Consider the following 19,707-nt stretch of genomic DNA (forward strand, 5'->3'; position numbering starts at 1 on the left):
AGGAATGTGCCTGTCATGCATGCGGGGCACATGACTGAGCCAGTGCAGCCATCTTTGTTTCAGTAGTGTGTAGATGCTCAGAAGTTGCACGCGTTGGAGCACTTCTGTGTTGGTGATCCTATCTAACCAAGATATGCCAAGGATGCGCCGAATTTTCGACACACAGTAGGTGCTTAATAAATGCAGGTTGTTTAATTGAACTAGGAGTCTGGGGTGGCAAAGGTATTAAGAGGATACATAGGGTACTGTGGCAGACATGGGGTGTTGGGAGATCACAGGGGATTAGGGGAAGCATGGAAAATTTGAGAGGGCACAGAGCATTAGGGGAGCCAGATATTGTCAGGGTGACCCAAATCATTGGGGGGGGGAGATACATTATGGTAGACATAGGGCATGTGGTAAAAATTATTTGTGATAAAATTATTATTGCAGTTTTTAGCTGACTCATTTGGGAGGGGCCACACCTGGCCCACCCTGAAGTTCCATATACTACTGAGTTAAGTAGGAGAGCTCTCCATAGGCAGTTTTTTGAAGGACCTCCCCTTTTCGAGGAGGAAAGATTGAATGCTCCCTGAAGGGAAGCGGAGGGTTCTTCCGGAATGCTGGTTTCTTCCAGAAGGCGCTCTCTCTGGTGACTGCTGTCCCGGTGGCGCAGCAACTGTAGACTGTCCAGGTTTTGGTGAGTTAATTACGGAAAACTCTAAATTTCTTTGAACTAGCTTAATTGGAAACGATCTGGGGATTGCATAGATTAAAATTTAGAGTTAAGAGTATTTATCTGTATTTCTTTTTTTCCTATTTCCTTATCTTTGATTTTTATTAGTTTTACCTTTGTTGTTTAATTAATTCCCAAGTAATAAAATCTGATCCTTTTGTGAATTAAAGCTTAAAGGCTCCTTTCTTATTGGCCCGGGAGAAATATCTAAAAAGGGCAGTTCAGAGGGGAGGGTGAACCTAAAAGGTCCCTCATTATTTCCGGGACCCCAATATGAAGGCGAGTTACCCAAATAATGCTCTGTGTATCAAATTTTGGCCCTCACAGGGCGTTAGATACATTCAGCAAGGAAAAGAAGGTATATAGACCTAATGGGAGATACGAGGCATTCAGGGAATCAAAGCAATTAGGAAGATACAGAGGGAAGCCTGGAGTGTTAGAGAAGACAGGGAGTCATTAAGGGATCTTAGAGCATAGCAGTAGATCTCTCACTTAGACTACTGCAGTAACCTCTTCATTGGTCACCTTGGCCTAAATCTCTCCTCTCTCCAATCCATCCTCTGTTCCTCTGATCACAACCCTCTGGTGGCTCCCTTGGACCAAATACAGACTCTTCGGCTTGACTCATTAAGCCCTCCTCAATCTGGCTTCGCCCTATCTTTCCAGGTTTCTTCTACATACATTTTTTTTTTATTTTTTATTTTTTAGTGAGGCAATTGGGGTTAAGTGACTTGCCCAGGGTCACACAGCTAGTAAGTGTGTGTTAAGTGTCTGAGGCCGGATTTGAACTCAGGTACTCCTGAATCCAGGGCCGGTGCTCTATCCACTGCGCCACCTAGCTGCCCCTACATACATTTTTATACCCACTCCTTCAAGCACCTCAGTTTGGTTGTTCCTTACATGTGATATTCCATGATCATCTCTATATCTTTTGTACTGTTTGGTTCCCAGGCCTGGAATCCACTCCTTCTTCATCTACACCTCCAAGAATCCCTAGTTTCTTTCAAAATTCAGCTCAAATACTACCATTTCTTCATTAGTGCTTCTCCTCATCTTACTTACCTTGTATATATTTGTATGGGGCAGCTAAGTGGCTCAGTGGATAGAGTACTGACCTTGGAGTCAGGCTGGGCAAGCCACTTAACCCTGTTTGCCTCAGTTTCCTCATCTGTCAAATAAGCTGGAGAAGGAAATGGCAATCCCCTCCAGTATCTTTGCCAAGAAAACCCCAAATGGGCTCACAGAGTCAGACACAACTGAAATGATTAAACAACATATATTTTTATGTGTATGTTGTCTCCCTCCATAGAATATAAACTCTTTGAAAGGGACCATTCATTTTTGTCTTTGAATCCCTAGCACAGTACTCAGCACATTGTTGTTCAGTCATTTCAGTTGTAGAGCAAAAATACTGGAATGGTTTGCCATTTCCTTCTTCAGCTAATTTTACAGAGAAGGAAACTGAGGCAAACAGGGTTAAGTGACTTGCCCAGGGTCACACAGCTACTGAAGTGTCTGATACCAGATTTACACTCTGGAAGATGAGTCTTCCTGATTCTAGGCCCAGCATTCTATCTACTGAGCCCCTATTTTCCCTACTCAGCACATAGTACTTTTTGATTGATTAATACAGGAGATTAGGGGAGACATTAGGAAAAGAAACAGGACATCAGGGGAAATAAACTGTTACTGTACTCCCAATATAGGACAAAGGGGGTAGCTATCATGGGCAGCTAGATAGGGCAGTGAATAAAGTGCATGCAGGGCCTGGAGTCAGGAAGACTTATCTTCCTGAGTTCAAATCTGGCCTCAGACACTTATTAGTTGTGTGACCCCAGGCAATTCATTTAACTCTCTTTGTCTCAGTTTCCTCATCTGTCAAATGAGCTGGAGAAGGAAATGACAAATCATTTCAGTATCTCTGCCAAGAAAACCCCAAATGGGGTCACAAAGAGTCAGACACAACTGAAAACAACTAAACAACAACAAAAAACCTGTAGAGATAGGGCATTAGGGGAGGAACAGTCCATTGGTGAGGGGTAGAAGGCATTGGGAGAGTACATGGTATCATGGAAACACAGGACCTTATGGGAGATCAGGGTAGGGTGTAATGGGACCCAGGGCATTAAAAAAATGGAATTAAGGGAAGTCACAGGGCTAGAGAAGACAAAGGCATTAGTGGAGGCACAGTGTGTAAGAGGAGACATATGGCATTAAGGAAGGCACAGGGTGTTAAAGGAGATGCAGAACAGAAGGAAGGCAAGAACATGGTGTTACAGGAGGCACAGGGTGTTAAGTGAATTACAGCGCTTTAGGTCACTTAACCCTCATTGCTCCGCCTTCCCCCCCCCCAAAAAAGCAAAGCTCCAAGGGCAGGGGCGCTTCCTAGTTTTGTCTTATGATCCCCAGCATATATAGAATAATATTTTTGCACAGTAGGCACTTTACAAACATTTGTTGCACACATGAATTAGGGGAAGCCTAAGGAGTCTGGGGAAGCACGAGACAATAGGGGAGGCAGCTGGTAATAGGGGAAGCAAAAAAAAAATCAAGAGCTATGTTTCGATTTGATTCTACAAATATTAACAAGCATCTATTATGTACAAGGGACTGTGTTAAATGTTGAGGATATAAAGGAAAAATCAAAACAATCCCGAGGGGACAGCTAGGTGGCGCAGTGGCCTTTGATTCAGGAGGACCTGAGTTCAAATCTGACCTCAGACACTTGACACTTACTAGCTGTGTGACCCTGGGCAAGTCACTTAGCCCTCATTGCCCCACAAAAAAAACCAAAACAAAACCCTGTCCTCACGCAGCTTATATTCTATGTGGGACTAGGGTGGGATGAGGTGGGGCAACACACAACATCTACACAGATAAATAAAATCAAGGTAATTTGAGAAGGAAGAGAATACTCACCTGAGGGAAGGATAGCATTTGAGGAAAGTTTTCTAGAGGAAGTGGAAGCTGAACTGGAAGGAATTCTTAGAGGGCAAAGGTGAAGGTGTGGGGCTAGGAATACATTCCAATTATAGGAGAAAAATGCAAAAAATATGGAGGTGGAAGAAAAAGCTTGGTATTGGGTACAAGTAGGTCAGTTTGTTTGGAATCTACAGTATGTAATGGGGAAAAATGCCAAATAAGCCAGAAAAAGTAGGTTGGAGCCTGATTGTGGGGGTGGGGATATTGCCTGAGGAATTCTTTTATTGTGGGGTAATGATGAGCCATGGAAGATTTTTGAACAGGGGGAAGGACATGGCTTCATATGCGTCTTTAGCAAGCTCATTTTGGCAGCTGTGTGGAGGATGGATGGGGAGAGGGAAAATTGGAAGCTGGGAGGTCCATTATGATAGACCCAGTGATGAAGGCCTGAAATGGGAAGTGAAGAGAGCTGGACAGACACAGCTACTTTTGGGACATGGGAATCATGGAAGCAGGAAGGGTCAAGGATGTCTCTGGGATGGCAAACCTGGGTGGTTGGAAGGACAGTGGTGCCCTCAACAGAAATCAGGCCATTTGGGTCAGGTGGGGACATGCTGGATTGGTGCTATGGTACCTTGGAGATGTTGGCAAAGCTGGACTAGAGTTCTGGACTAGGGGATAGTTTGGGGCTAAACAGAGAGACTTGGGAGTGAGCTATGTAGAAATGATTGACTATCTAAAAGCAGATGAGCTAGGGGCAGCTAGGTGGCACAGTGGATAAAGCTCGGCCTTGGATTCAGGAGTACCTGAGTTCAAATCTGACCTCAGACACTTGACACTTACTAGCTGTGTGACCCTGGGCAAGTCACTTAACCCCCATTGCCCCGTGTAAAAAAAAAAAAAGCATATGAGCTCACCAAGGGAAAGAGTTTAAAGGGACAAGATGACAAAGGTAGAACACATTTCTCACAAGGCTCCAAAATGACTTTTGCAGGTAGTACTCCCATTTTTACGGATAAAATTAGAGATTAAATGACTTGTCCAAGGTCATGTGGATAATAAACATCAGAGGCTGGATTTTAACCCGAGTGTCCTGACTCTAGGTCTTATTTTTTTTTTCTTTGCAGGGCAATGAGGGTTAAGTGACTTGCCCAAGGTCACACAGCTAGTATCAAGTGTCTGAGGCCACATTTGAACTCAGGACCTCCTGAATCCAGGGCTGGTGCTCCATCCACTGCACCACCTAGCTGCCCCAGAAGCAGATCCTAAGGGAGGCTTAGAGGTATGTGGGAGGTGGAATGTTGGAAGGTCTTCTATGGGAAGCATAGATGGTTGGAGGGGCCAGGAGGCAATTGAGGAAGCAGTTAATATTATAAAATGTTAGGAAAGCACAATGTGTTCTAGGAGGCACAAAGCCTTTGTGGAGACATGAGACATCCCAGAGGGCACAAGGCAGACACCCCAGGAAGCAAAGCATTGGTGGAAACACAGGCAGTTGTCACAAATGGTTCCTGGAGGCCTAGGACACTGAGAGTGATGGGTTTTGGGGCCAGAATACAAGGACTGAGGGTGACAAGAGAATGCCTCAGTGCCGGTACAGACTAGTAGCAAAGTCACAAAAAAGACTTGACTTAAACACAAAAAGGTAAAAAGCAGCATTCTGGGGTACACCGGTTGTTACAGGCATATACATATGCAGAATTCATGACAAAGGGCACATGCATAAATAAAGCTTGTAGCCCAAACCTGGGGCCAAAAGGACCCGTGCTTCGGGCAGGCTCAGGGCACCCACGGCATGGACTCAAATAACTGCCAGGCTGAGCCAATGAGAGGGAAGGAACTTTTCTAAAAATGGCTGGGCTGGGCCCAGCAGCTGGGGCTCAGGCCTGTCACATGCAGGTCTAGAATTAGAACCACCCTCCTCTCTCCAGCAGGCCCATAGCCTGAGCAGGAGTGAAGGCAGTACTGGGGGCACTCAGAGCTCTCTATAGGAAGCCTTGAGGCCAACAGAGAGATGGGAGATGTTAATGAAATTCTCAACCACCCTCCTTCCGGTTACCTGTGTGACCCTGGGCAAGACTCTTCCCTTCTCTGGGCCTGTTTCTTCATCTGTAAAATGTGAGGGGGTGGGAGAGAACGGTCCCTTTGAGCTCTTTGCCAGGGTTCTCACAGTAAACAGCCGTCTCAGGGAGCAGTGAACAGTAGAAAGGGCCCAGGGATCTAGGTCTGGATGCTATTTCTGTAACTGTGTGACTTTAGGCAAATCACTTCCCCTTTTTTGTGTCTCAGTTTGCTCATCTGTAGAATGGTTGTAGTGAAGTACTTTGTAAGCTGCAGAGCATCACAGAAAAGGGAATTCCAACCCCTCCCCCCTCCCTTGCTAACTTTGGGTATTTACATCTCTTCCAAGATGATTCTGACTCAAATTTACTGTGGCCTGTCTCTGGGCCCAAGTTTCTCCACTCCCTTATTCCTTTTTTTGTGTGTGAGACAATTGGGGTTAAGTGACTTGCCCAGGCTCACACAGCTAGTAAGTGTCAAGTGTCTGAAGCTGGATTTGAACTCAGGTCCTCCTGAATCCAGGGCCGGTGCTCTGTGTCACCTAACTGCCCCCACTCCCTTATTTCTAAGACACTCTGAGTTTATGAAGACACCATTAGAAAGTTCTCTCTTTTCAGGAACCAGAGAAGTTCCTGAAAGAGTCCAAAGTGGGTTTAAAGACTGGACCTGGGAGTTGATGGACACAGTGAAATCCTATCACCCAAGTTACAGGGAGGCAGGTTTCATTTCAGTATAACTGTTGAGTGTAAGTGCTGTGGTTTAGAGACCAACTCCCTGTGTAAATGGAGAACTCCTTCCACCAATGCAGGTCACCACTTTGTCTGCCATGTCTATTCTTGTGTGTGTGTGTTTGGGGGGGGGGGCAGAGCAGGGCAATGAGGGGTTAAGTGACTTGCCCAGGGTCACAGCTAGTGTCAAGTGTCTGAGGCCTCAGGTTCTCCTCAATCTAGAGCCTGTGCTTTAATCACTGTGCCACCTAGCTGCTCCTGCCATGCCTATTGTTGCAGCTGCCTACAGCATCAAGGGTCCAGGGTTCCAGTCAGGTCTTCCTGGGTCTGGGGTCGGCTCTCTGTCAGCTGTGCCACAGTACCTCTAGGAGGTCTACACAAGACCCAGGTTCTCCAGAGACAGAGACAGTCACACAGACACAGAAAGACACACTAACACCCAAAGGAGAGGCAAATGGAGGCTTGAATTTTAAAGGGGAAGAGGGCAGACAACCAGTTATTTATCTGCTTGCCAAAAAACCAACCAGTTATGCCAGACAGGCTGAACACACTTTGACGCCTCGACAGAACCGCTAGGCCCATTAGCACTAGAAGAAAGGTCTCAAACACAAACCAGCAAAGAATCGTGTATGGCTGTTAACTGTGGCCCCTAGAAAATTCATTTTTATTGGGGGTTGTGGGGAGGAGCATCAGCATGAGTGCAGTGGACAGCCTGACCCATGCAGTGTGGTTGTTTGGGGGAGGAGACAGCTGTGCCCACTCAAGACTGTGGGGAAACCTGGGGTGCCACAGTGATAACAGAACTATGGGGTGGTGCCATGTCCTGTAACCCCCAACTGCCGGTACTTGCCCCCCACTACTTAGGCCTTTGGGGTGAAAACTTCCACGGGTAAGAAGGATTGGTCCCCAAAATGTAGGGGAAGGGGAATCTGCCTGTTACTCCCACTAAGCCCCCAGAGAATGACCCTGAGATAGCCCCATGAAATCAGCAGGTATGCAAGATGGGCTTTTGGCTTTGAGAAGAAAAGGTCTGTGGATGACAGAAATTTTTAAAGCCATCAGCCTCCAGTCAGGGCCATGAGAAGACCCTGACCTCTCCCCACCTTCAGGTGTCCCCTGAACCCCGGGAGGATGGTATACTGCTGGGGAAGGGGTGTGTCCAACAAGAGCTCACTTAGATTTAATGAGAGTTGACACTTGCTCTGATGAGAAAGGAAGATATAAACATTTTATTTCTTAGAACAAGGATCGCGTGGCCAGCCCGGTGGGGGTCACAGATGGAGAACTCTAAACATCAGGCCACGCTCAGATTCTGTTCCCCCTACCAGCCTCTTCCCCAATCCAACTGACTCATCCCCTTACATGCTAGATGTTGGCTTTCCATCAGACAGCCCCATAAGGCTTCCCTAGCCAGTTCTTTTGAGTTAAAAAAAATGAACTTTGCTACTCAGTCTCTCAACTGTGCTGATGGAGAGAGGTGAAAGTTTTAGTTCTAGGTTGGGTGGAACTTAACTAGACTGGGATTTAAGAGGCAGCCTCTCTGCTCTCTCTGATCCCCATCTCCTTGCCACTCCTGACACCTCTCTCTACTCCATCATTGTTTAATAATAAAGTTAAAGAGGACATTGGCTGCCAGTCAATCCAGGCCAGTGAATGATCCAAGAAAGCAGGTGAATGGTGGGAAAAATCAAATCCCCATCAAAATCCACCTCTCAGGGCAGCTAGGTGGCACAGTAGATAGAGCACTGGCCCTGAATTCAGGAGGACCTGAGTTCAAATCCAGCCTCAGACACTTGACACTTAACTAGCTGTGTGACCTTAGGCAAATCACTTAACTCCAATTGCCTCACAAAAAAAATCCACCTCTCATTTAGGATAATCCTCAACAAGTCAATTACTATCTCTGAGCCTCAATTTCCTCCTGTGCCAAATGGAAATAATACTTGCACTGTGCCCCTCACAAGGCTGTTGTGGGAAGTGATCTGTAAACCTTAATGCACTATAGACATGGAAGTTCTGTTATTTTTATTCCAAAGGAATGATTATTTACAAAGCGATACATGCTTGGGGGGGGGGGGTGGTAAAAGCTAGAGGACAGTGAACCAGGAAGGTCAGAGGCATCTAGTGAAACTGGTAAATCTTTTAACGGTCTCATTGCCACTGCACATGGAAACATCACTTTGTGCTAGAAAGCTCATCATCATCAAACATCGACACGGCATCACATCAATCGCCAAAGCCATGGCCCCCCAGGGTTACTTACGAAAAAGAGCTACCAGGAGGGGAGGTGGAGAACACTGGACTTTGGTTTGGGGGTGTGGGCAGGCTTGCTAGTTTAGCCAAGCAATAGGTCTGGGATTGAACCCCACCATTCAAACAAGGTAGAGGCTAGAGCTCTCATCTCTAGCTGCTGTCCAGGATGGGAAAGAAGCTGCCAGGAGTCGTCCTGCGGATCCAAGGCAGGCTCTGTCCATTGCCTTCTGTCCCAAGTCTGGGGTGCCACTTCTTAGCCAGTTCAGGAGACACCGCCCCTGGGTCCCATTGATGTAAGGCACTGAGTTCTAGGGTCTCTAGTCCCCAGCCCAGAACTCCCAAGGAATAGGAGTATCTGTCCTTCCCACCCCCCCACTCCCCTGTGGTATGTGTCCTCAGTCCCAGTAGTCCACTGCAGCAGAGGGCATGCACAAAGTCAGATTCTGTCTCCAGTCTTCCTCATTTGGCCATGGCCTTGGGTCTGATACCTGGAGGGAAGGGAGAAGAAGAAGAAGAAATAGTTTTGTTAAGAGGGACCCTCCTCTTCATCCCATCCTCATCACACTGCAGAGCCGGCCGCATCCTAGAAGGGGCACAGTAGAGACTGCAGTGGGGAAAGCCTCTTGTTAGTGGGAACTTCAGCCACGGACACGGGGACACAAAGACACTGCACCTCCGACTCTGCTTCAGCCTGAACAAATGGCTTCACCGTTTTTCCAGCAAAAATCTGAGTGTAACTTCATTTAGTCTTCAATCTTTTAAACTTCCCATTCTTAGCATGATAGGAAGGGACCTTAGAGATCAGCCAGTCCTGCCCCCATATTTGTACTGAGGAGAACAAGGCTCGGGAAAGGAAAGAGACTTTCCCAAGGTCACATGGTCAGTATCAGAGCTGAGATTCAAACCCAGGTCTTTAGTAGCCATAGTGGAACACACCACTGGGTTTGGTCTGGGTTCAAAGCAGAGCCTTGCTACTTACTGCTTCTGTGACCCTGACCAAATCGTGACCTCTTTTGGCCTCAGTTTCCTCCTAGTGAATCCATTCAATAAAGCTTAGCAGTGATAGGCTAGGAAAGAAAGAACTAGCCTACTGATGGACCTGGAGTTGCATTTACCTCAGTGCAGGGGAGAAACAGTCAGCAAAAGCGAGACCAATGGTTACCTTAATATGGGAATGTGGGCATTTTAAGATAACCAGCAATCTTTTCTCATCTGGGAAATCAGAGAGGGGAGAGAAGATAAGGAAGGAGAGACATGGGGTAGGGGAAGAAAAGTCCGATTGGCTACCAACAGCATGTTTGCCACCAGCAGAGAAGCCTGCCAGCTCCCAGGGGAGAAGCATCATATTAGCGGAGGGTCGCCGACACAGGACTGGGGAGAGCACCGGCCCACCATCGCCACCCAGGTTAGTCGACAAGAAGAAGCCTCTCGGGCCGTTTACCTACCTCACTGGATTACACAAGGCCATTTTGTTTTAGCATCTCCAGAATAAGAGTCAACCTCTGCTTTTGAATAAAAGACACACGAGATACCTTGTCATACAGAGCCCAAACAAAACAAAACAAAAAAGAAAAAAAAAGCGTCCCTGTCGTTCTGTCTGAGAAGGCAAACTCCCTGAGGACAGGGAAATGAGGGAGAAGAAATCGGGTTCTACACCAGTGATGTCAAAGTCAACTGCAAATGGGACCACCAGTCCACACATATGCTGGCCACACACTAATTAACATGTATTAACATATTAATAATTAACATAATTAACGTATTACCTATGTTTTCCTGTATTTTTATTTTGTCACCTATTTCCCAATTACATTTCAATCTGGCTTGGAGGGCAACACTTGAGAGAGTTATGGGCTGTATGCTGGCACCTCTGCTCTGCACTATTCAATAACGATTCAATAAATGCTTAATAAATAACGACTGTGTGCAGAGCCCAGTTCTTGGCCCAATGGATGACTCACTTTTTTTCCATGATAGATCAGAAGAGCAATAAGAACTGATAGGTATATAGGTTGTTGAGTGAGTACTGGATATACACTGAGATTTGGAAAGCACCTTACCTGTCACTTGAGCCTTTTATAACAATCCCATGAGTGAAACAGTGAATAAAATGCATTGTCATTCCCATTTTATAGATGAGGAAACTGAAGCTGAGTAAGGTTAAGTGACCTGCCCCAGGACCAATAAATATAGCTAGGTAAGTGCCTGAGGTGGGCTAAAACTCAGGGCTTCCTGGCCCCAAGCCTATCCTTTCTATCCACTATGTTTCTCTGCCGCACTGAAAGGTGATGCTGTGTCTGTGTGTTTGTGAGTGAACTCTCAAAAGGAAGGAGACAATCATCCTGCCAATTTATGTTGCAGGGTCTTAGAACAAGCCCTCAGTCAAGGCTGGTGGAATGAATGGAGGGACTGTCGTTTCCCATTCATAGCGAGTGAGATATGGGAGTCTCAGCCACGAATCTCTGAGAGACAAGGGGAAAGTGAATGAAGGTCAGAATCGGTATTAGAAATGTCCTTGTCCTTCTTGTATGAAAATGAAATGAAAAGAAGTTGGCATTTCCATGGTTTTTTGGGGGGGTGCGGGGGGGGGCATATATCTTATTTATTTATTTATTTATTTTTGGTGAGGCAATTGGGGTTAAGTGACTTGCCCAGGGTCACACATCTAGCAAGTGTTAAGTGTCTGAGGTCGGATTTGAACTCAGGTCCTCCTGACTCCAGGGCCAGTGCTCTATCCACTGCACACCTAGCTGCCCCTCCATGGGGTTTTAAGGTTTGCAAAGCACTTTAGAGAGGTTATCTCATTTGATCCTCACAACCACCCTGGGAAGTAGGTGTTGTGATTAGCCCCATTTTGCAGATGAGGAAACTGAGGCTGAGAATGGTTATATGACTTGCCCAGGGTCATGCCTCAAGTAAGTGCCTGAGATAGGATCTTAACTTGGCCCTTCCTGACTTGAAGTCCAGCATTGCCCTAACTAGCTGACTCACCAGGGCTTTACTGAGTCAAACACATTCTCTTAAGCTTTGTCTCTCTTGTGACCAAAGCTGTGTGTTTGTGAGAGGGCCGGCTGGGATCTGGGCTCAGTCTAGAGGCGGAGTCAGGGCTTAACTGTGTTCTAGCTGGTATCACTGGACATCCCAGGAAGACCAAGTACCACAAGACCATAGCTGGATGAGAAGAAACAGCATCAGCCACTGGAAATGGACAAAAGGAGTTACCTTCATGGCTCCTAGGATGTCGCTTCTTCCTCCGCTTCCCAGATCCCTTCTTGGTCCGCTCCTGGGATCGAGGGAGGGTCCCAGAGCCTGAGGAATCAGTAACAGCCTCTTCAGAGAAAGACCTGTCCAGAGATGTGTCTAGCACTGAGTCTGGCGCTGTGTCTTCCCCCTCTTCCTCCTCCACCTCTGCAGGACTTGGCTCTGCATCCTCTGACCTCTGACAGCCATTCTCGGGTCCCTTGGCTGTTCTGCCAGCCTGGTGCTCTGCAGCTTGATCCTCTGCTCTGGTGCCATCCACCTCACTGCCCACATCTGTGCCCCAAGGGTGAGAGCCACTGGAAAACTTGATGGGCTTCAGAGACTTGGAGTCATCAAGTAGCACTATACGAGGATCGTCAGGAGAGCTGGGCATTGCTGTGGAAGCTTTGTGGCCCTCTGGGCTTGGGCAGCCACGGCCACTGACTTCAGAGGGTCCTTTGGGGATTCCACCAATAGACCCAGGATCATTCGGGTTGTCCTGGTCCCAGGTCTCTCCAAGAGTAGCGTCAGCAAGGTCAAAGCCCTGCCCAGGCTTGGAGCTGTTGCCAGTGTCCTTTATAGCTGTTGAGAATAAATATAGGAATGTCAAGTAAAGTTGAACCACTCCAGAGGTGGGGACGGTGCTGAATCACCCTTTCACTGGGTTTTATTCTGGGGAGAAAGCTTAATGAAGCTACGTCCACCCCACCACATCAGGTACTTGTACGTCAGCCTGCACTCATGTCATTCCTGTGTCCTGGATGTCCTCTTCCCTCTTGTCCCTCCATGCCTTAATGTGTCCCATCCTCCAAGGCCCAGCTTGGATACCACTTTCTCTAGGAAACCCATCCTGACCACCCTTAGCCCTTACTGAGCTCTCCTTTCAGGGACGTCCTATTAGCCCTTGCAGTCTGAGTCACAGGGTCTTGGGGTGAACTCATTTTATTTATTTATTTATTTATTTATTTTTGGTAAGGCAATTGGGGTTAAGTGACTTGCCCAGGGTCACACAGCTAATAAGTGTCAAGTGTCTGAGGCTGGATTTGAACTCAGATACTCCTGAATCCAAGGCCAGTGCTTTATCCACTGCGCCACCTAGCTGCCCCGGTGAACTCATTTTAGATGCGTCATATTTCCCAACTAATCTGAGACCTCCCCTAGGTAAGGGATTGTTTGTCTTTAGACAGGAACAGACAAGAAGGCCCCTGAAAACATCTCATGAAAAGATTGCGCTGTTAGGAGGCATCTTAGTCTCAACTCAGGGCTCCCCACTTCATTTAGTTTCCATGCTTTATGCCATTGCTGGCATCAGAATATCCTTTGGGGACTCATCTTCAAATGTACATGTAGTCATCAGAAGAGGCAGAGGGTCACAAATGGATCTGCAAGGCCATCTAGCTGAATCGCCACCCCCCTCATTTTACAACTGAAAAAAACAAGGCCCAGAAAGACAAGATGATTTGCCCAAGGTCAGACAGGTAAGTTATTGGCAGAGCCAGGATCTAAACCCTAACCCTGATTCCAAATCCAGCAGACTTTCCACTGTGCCATGTGAACCACAACTGATATTCATAGAGTGTGTAGGTAACACAAAAGGAAACAATATCCAGTGAGTGCTAGTGATTTGCCCATTCACCCTTGAAGGGCACTTCCCTACAGTCTCCTATCACATCTGTAGGGCAGAAGAAGACATCAGACAGGGGAGGAGTGTAAAGGACCTTTTTTTTGGAAATTTTATTCTGAACTTAAGAAATAAATAATCATTGACAAAACATACTGGAATAGGGAAAAAAAAGATGATTGCACATGAAACCAGAAATCTATTATGTACTACTTGCTATTCCTTTTTTTTTTTTTTAGTGAGGCAATTAGGGTTAAGTGACTTGCCCAGGGTCACACAGCTAGTAAGTGTGTTAAGTATCTGAGGCCGGATTTGAACTCAGGTACTCCTGACTCCAGGGCCGGTGCTCTATCCACTGCGCCATCTAGCTGCCCCTTTGCTATTCCTTTTAAATCTACTAAAGTTATTGTATAACTTTTTTGTGCCCCTAGCATTCTAGAGATGTTTACCATTAGACATAAATATGTGTATGGGTACATATATATGTATGTCTATACATATACACACACACATATATACATGTAAAACCATTCTATACATACTTCTATTGATCCATTCTCTGGATACAAATAGTGTCTTCCTTCATAGTTCCTTTGTAGTTAATAATGATGTAGATGGCATTTATATAGCACTTTAAGGTTTACAAAGTGCTTTACATGTTATCTCATTTAGCTCTCATGAGGTATGTGCTATTATTATCTCCATTTTTACAGTTGAGGAAACTGAGGTAGACAGAGGTTAAGTGACTAGCCCAGGGTCACATAGCTAATATCTGAAGTGGGATTTATACCCAGGTCTTCCTGATTCCAAGTCTAGCACTTTCTCCACTCTGTCTTCTAGCAGTCCATATTAGTGTAATGGAAGGAAGGACGGAAGGAAGGACGGAAGGAAGGACGGAAGGAAGGACGGAAGGAAGGAAGGAAGGAAGGAAGGACGGACGGACGGAAGGAAGGAAGGAAGGAAGGAAGGAAGGAAGGAAGGAAGGAAAGGAAGGAAGGAAAGGAAGGAAGGAGGGAAGGAAGGAAGGAGGGAGGGAGTCCCTGGCTTTATTGAGGGGCTATCAATATGAGGAAATGAGTCCAAGGTCAAGGCTAAAGTGGTACATTTATCAGTCTGGAATTGTCTGCTGGTAATTAATTCTATATCCTGGAGGTAATTATAGGCAGGCTGCTGACACCTGTGAGCATGACAGCTCTGCAGAGACAGAAGGTGACTGTTAAGAGAGAGGTGACTTGGACCTGGGCAAGGGCCTGGGTTTGAGACCCATCTCAGGGGTAGTATTGGGTTCCATTTCTTTCTTGCTTTTCTGAGTGAACTATTTCCTTGAAGGTTCAGAAACCAGGGGTGGGGTGGGGAGGTACTCCTATCAGAGATCTGGGAAACATAGGGGAGCCCCAAAGTCAGGCTTGTTTGCCTGACTGCAAGTTGAGAGAGCATGCGCTAGGATTTGGTTCACCTCACTTGGAGGCCTACCTATGATGATAGTTGACTGAGATGTTTTCCTCTCTCCTAAAGAAGTTACGTTATAATGATTGGGAATAAGAGGTCTGGGGCAGGCTTAGCTTCCTTCTTGCTCACTCTCTCTCTGTGCTGCCCCTCTCCCATACCATCCTCCTAATGAAAGGGTTGAAACCTTAGGGCTAGGAGAGGAATTCCTCATTAGAAGAGAAGGGAAGGGGGTGGCTAGGTGGCACAGTGGATAGAGCACCGGCCCTGGAGTCAGGAGTACCTGAGTTCGAATCCGGCCTCAGACACTTAACACTTACTAGCTGTGTGACCCTGGGCAAGTCACTTAACCCCAATTGCCTCACAAAAAAACAAAACAAAAAAACAAACAAAAAAAAAAAAAAGAAGAGAAGGGAAGGGGGCAGCTAGATGGCGCAGTGGTTAAAGCGCTGGCCCTGGATTCAGGAGTACCTGAGTTCAAATCTGGCCTCAGACACTTGACACTTACTAGCTGTGTGACCCTGGGCAAGTCACTTAAACCCCAATGCCCCGCCAAAAAAACAAAAACAAAAACAAAAAAAAAAAGAAGAAGAGAAGGGAAGCAGAAAAGATAGCACTCATAGGCCAGGCAGAGGTAGCAAACATTCAGCCAGCCAACTAACCAAGCAACCCATCCAGTTTTCTTGAGCCCCGCTCTGTGTCCAGTCCTGGGTTCAGCTGGACAAATAAAGAAAGAGACTAGAGCAGATCCAACCCCTCCTTTCGGTGAGTTCACAGAACAAGGATGAACCCTTTCCTCAAGGATTTCTCAGCCTGGGGGAGACAGGGCTTCCCAGACATATATGATCAGAGTCTCCAAATCCTAACAACAGAATTGTAGGCTCTTAGAATTATACGGGGTTGTGGACTGTCAAAGCTTGGGAAGGAGCTTGGAAACCATCTCTGTCAAGTTTCTCATTTTATAGAGGAGAAACTGAGGCAGAGAGGCAAATGTGTTGTCTAAGGTCACACAATGACTTGGTGGCAAAAGCCAGGATTAGAACCCAGGTGCTTGGACTCCCAATGCACTGCTTAGTTGCTTTCCCCTTCTAGGCCTCCAATCTGTAACAAAGGAGTACAATTCAAATACAAATACTATACTTTGTGGCCCATACTCTAAGCCCTATAAAAATTCAAAGAAGGAGGGGCAGTTAGGTGGCACAGTGGATAGAGTACCAGCCCTGGAGTCAGGAGTACCTGAGTTCAAAGCCAGCCTCAGACACTTAACACTTACTAGCTGTGTGACCCTGGGCAAGTCACTTAACCCCAATTGCCTCACTAAAAAACAAACAAACAAACAAACAAACAAACAAACAAATTCAAAGAAGGAAATCACCGAGGTCTGGTATGAGCAGGGAAGGCTTCTTGGAGGAAGTGAGATTTGAGCTCTGAAGGATGGACAAGTTTAGAAGAGGGGAGGCCATCAAGAGAGCAAGGGGGTGATGTCTTACCAGTGTCTTTTTCCTTGACGGGTTCACTGGGGGCTGCTTTTAGGCCATTGTCTGAGTCCCCTTTGCCCTTGGCAGTCTTCCTCAGCTGGAAACCTTTCCTGATATCAGCCAGGAGGGCATCGATGACACACACTTCCTCCTGTTTCACGGCTCCCTTCCGAACTATAGAAATCCCAGAAGTCCCCCAGTCACCCCATAGATAGAACCTGCCCAGTCCCAAATTCTCTGGGGCCAAAAGAGTAGAAAACACAGCTTCTGTCCTTTGAGAGCCCCAAGTCTGAAGGGGAGGAAGGAGACATGGCCTCTGCCCTCCAGGAGCTCCCCAGGGGAGGAAGGGAATCCTAAAAGGATATGAGGGTATTTAGAAAGAAAATAAATAATTTCTGGTGACTAAGGCCATATAGGACTGAGGGGCTGCTGGAATCTCTGGCAGAATTAACCAGGGAGGGCCTTTTTGGTTGCAGGGGAGCTTTGCAGGGAGTGGCTTGGGAAACCTTGACTCTTTGTGTCATGTTGGAAAAACTGGGCTTGGACTTGAGGAATAGGAGGAGGAGAGGATTCCCCCTCACCCTGTAGCCTCAGCTGCTCACTTGGCCCAGACACCCCATGGCCCCGGTCCCCCTGCTTACTGATCTTCCCATCTTCTCCCCGGGGCCTTTTGGCTTCTTCAGCCTCCAGTTGCTTCTTCCTCTTCTCTGCTTTCACTGCCTGCTCCTTCCAGTCTTTGTTCTCCTAATAACAAAAAAGAGCAAAGGGCTTCTGTCAGTCACCGAGTTTCCAGGGGCCTGGGAAAGGGGCTTTGGGTTTTGTCACAGATGCCTATTTATAGCATCCTAGGATGTCAGACATCTTTGAGATCATTTAGTTTAGCACTCTCATTTTCAGAAGAGGAAAATGAGGGCAAGAGAGGGGAAGCCACCTGCCCAAGGTCACACAGCAAATTAGTAAGTCTAGAACATGATTCCTAGCCCTGCTCTTCTCTCAATCACTTTGCTAGGTTTCTATTCAGTTGTCTTTGTGTCCCATGTGAGTATGCCTTATGCTCCTCTGAGATGGTGCGTTCCCTGAGGGCAAGAACCATTTATGCATAGTTCTCTTGCATCAGTGTGGCACTGAGACACCATAGGTGCTTAATAAATGCTTAATGACTGAGATGGGAAGGGATCTCATTTGCATAGATCTATCTGTCACATGATGATTTCTCCAAGGGCAGGGCAGAGAACCTGTCTCCATAGCTCTGTCTGTCTCAGTGGGCTCCCTGAAGGCAAGAATTGTGGCTGTGGATTCTTCTCTGTCTGAGATGAGCAGGCACCATGTCTACATAGTTCTCTCCAGGGGTGCCCAGCCTAGCACCTCAGTCTTTAGCCAAGGTGTCCTACTGAAGCTGGTACGAGTGACCCAGCTTCCTGGGTGAGGTAGCAGGGTGATACTGAAGCTGAAGCTATCCTTTGGGTAGAGATGCAAGCTGTCAGATTAAATAAAGAAGCCACTATGATCATGCAGGCCATCGATCTCAATATTACAAATACTCAGGAATCCAGGGCTCCCCCGGTGACAGCTTTGGAGTAAGATGGGGAAGATTTTATTGCTGTAAGTAATTCCAAGTGTGGAGAATTCCTCTACTGATGTGGAGGGAGAGTTCATCTCTAAGTTACAGCCTTGGAAGATTGTCCATAAGCACTGAGAGGTGAAGGAAGATGTGCCCACAAATAGGTCTTTGGACTCTGAGGCCAGCCGTCTACCTGCTATTTCACAGTGCCCTCAAATAATATTAGATCCCATTTTCATAATAAAAGAACAACTAGGGACAGCTAGGTGGCACAGTGGATAGAGCACCGGCCCTGGAGTCAGGAGTACCTGAGTTCAAATCCAGCCTCAGACACTTAACACTTACTAGCTGTGTGACCCTGAGCAAGTCACTTAACCCCAATTGCCTCACTTAAAAAAAAAATAAAAGAACAACTGCTCACATAAGCTTTACAGCTTATGAAATGTATTCTTCACAACCCTGTGAGGCAGGCTTTGTAAACATTGTCATTCCCACTTTACAGAAGAGCCTCAGAGAAGGGAAATGAATTGCCTGAGATAACTTGGTCTTTGAGTGAGTATCAGAGCCAGGATTCCAACCCAAGTTCTTGTACACAAAGCAAGCTGGGAGTTTTGGACTAATTCTGCCACCAGCTCCTTGTGGAACCAGGCAAAGTGGTTGTCCCTTTGTGTGCCTCAGTGTCCTCAACTGTAAACATAGGGCTTAGCATCTGCTTTTCTTCCCCAACAGGAGATGTTGTGAAGCTGAACGGATATAAGAGATGGGAAAGGGCTTGAGGGAGGTACAAGTAGCCTGTAGATGTCAGGAATCATTACTAAGGCTTTTCTCACTTGTTTTTGTATCCCTAGCATTTAGCACAATGCCTGGCAAGTTATTGTTGTTCAGTCATGTATGACTCTTCTTGACCCCATTTGGGTTTTCTTGGCAAAGATACTGAAGGGGTTTGCCACTTCGTTCTCCTTCTACAGATGAGGAAACTGAGGCAAACAGGGTTAAGTGACTTGCCCAGGGTCACACAGCTGGATTTGAATTCAAGTATTCCTTACTCTTGATCTAGCACTCTATCCACTGTACTACCTAGGTGGCCTGTTAGTGCACATAGTCAATGCTTAATGCTTCATCTATTTGTCTGTTTGTCTTTCTGCCTATCTATCTTTATTGGAAGTGGAGGGTCTTGGGGGGCAGCTAGATGGTGCAGTGGATAAAGCACCAGCCCTGGATTCAGGAGGACACTTGACACTTACTAGCTGTGTGACCCTGGGCAAGTCACTTAACCCTCATTGCCCTGCCAAAAACCAAAAAAACAAAAATCCCGTAGTGGAAGTGGAGGGTCTTAAGAGTGCCCACTACATGTTTTTTATACCCAGAAAGTACATTTGTGCAATCTGAATTTGCATTTGTAGCATTGATCCAAAGTTTTCCCTTGTTCACCGGACACTCACCTTCAGGGCTCTGATGAAAAGTTCTCGAAATGTCTTCATGGTACTGAAGGTGTCCTCTAGGGAGAGCTTGTGGGCATCCTCACAGAGGTAGTCAGCCAGTTCTATCTTCTTTCTCTCAATGACCTTAAACTCTTCCTCTAACTCCCTGGAGGCTGAGGTGCTATCCTGGAGAGAGTCATTCATTCACAGTCCAGCTGTGTCCAAGGACCCCTCAGATGCCCCAAAGCATGAATCACAGAA

General features: G+C 46.6%; 1 protein-coding gene across 4 annotated transcripts in view; it reads right to left on the reverse strand.

Annotated features, from left to right (window-relative positions):
- Positions 1 to 7,635: 7,635 nt before the first annotated feature.
- Positions 7,636 to 19,707, reverse strand: part of INF2 (inverted formin 2) — a 96,481-nt gene continuing 84,409 nt past the window's right edge. For 2 of the 4 annotated variants that reach the window (XM_043984536.1, XM_043984535.1), the window contains 6 exons: positions 19,468 to 19,632; positions 17,106 to 17,208; positions 16,477 to 16,638; positions 11,902 to 12,501; positions 10,125 to 10,184; positions 7,636 to 9,167 (listed from right to left, as the gene is read on the reverse strand). In XM_043984536.1, the coding sequence (XP_043840471.1) occupies positions 10,126 to 10,184; positions 11,902 to 12,501; positions 16,477 to 16,638; positions 17,106 to 17,208; positions 19,468 to 19,632 (1,089 nt within the window). In that variant the 3' untranslated portion in view covers positions 7,636 to 9,167; position 10,125. The remainder of the gene's footprint in view (positions 9,168 to 10,124; positions 10,185 to 11,901; positions 12,502 to 16,476; positions 16,639 to 17,105; positions 17,209 to 19,467; positions 19,633 to 19,707) is intronic. The other 2 variants (XM_043984537.1, XM_043984538.1) reach the window with 2 other exon arrangements.

The sequence above is a fragment of the Dromiciops gliroides genome, chromosome 2 (assembly GCF_019393635.1).
Source record: "Dromiciops gliroides isolate mDroGli1 chromosome 2, mDroGli1.pri, whole genome shotgun sequence".
NCBI classification, from domain to species: domain Eukaryota; kingdom Metazoa; phylum Chordata; class Mammalia; order Microbiotheria; family Microbiotheriidae; genus Dromiciops; species Dromiciops gliroides.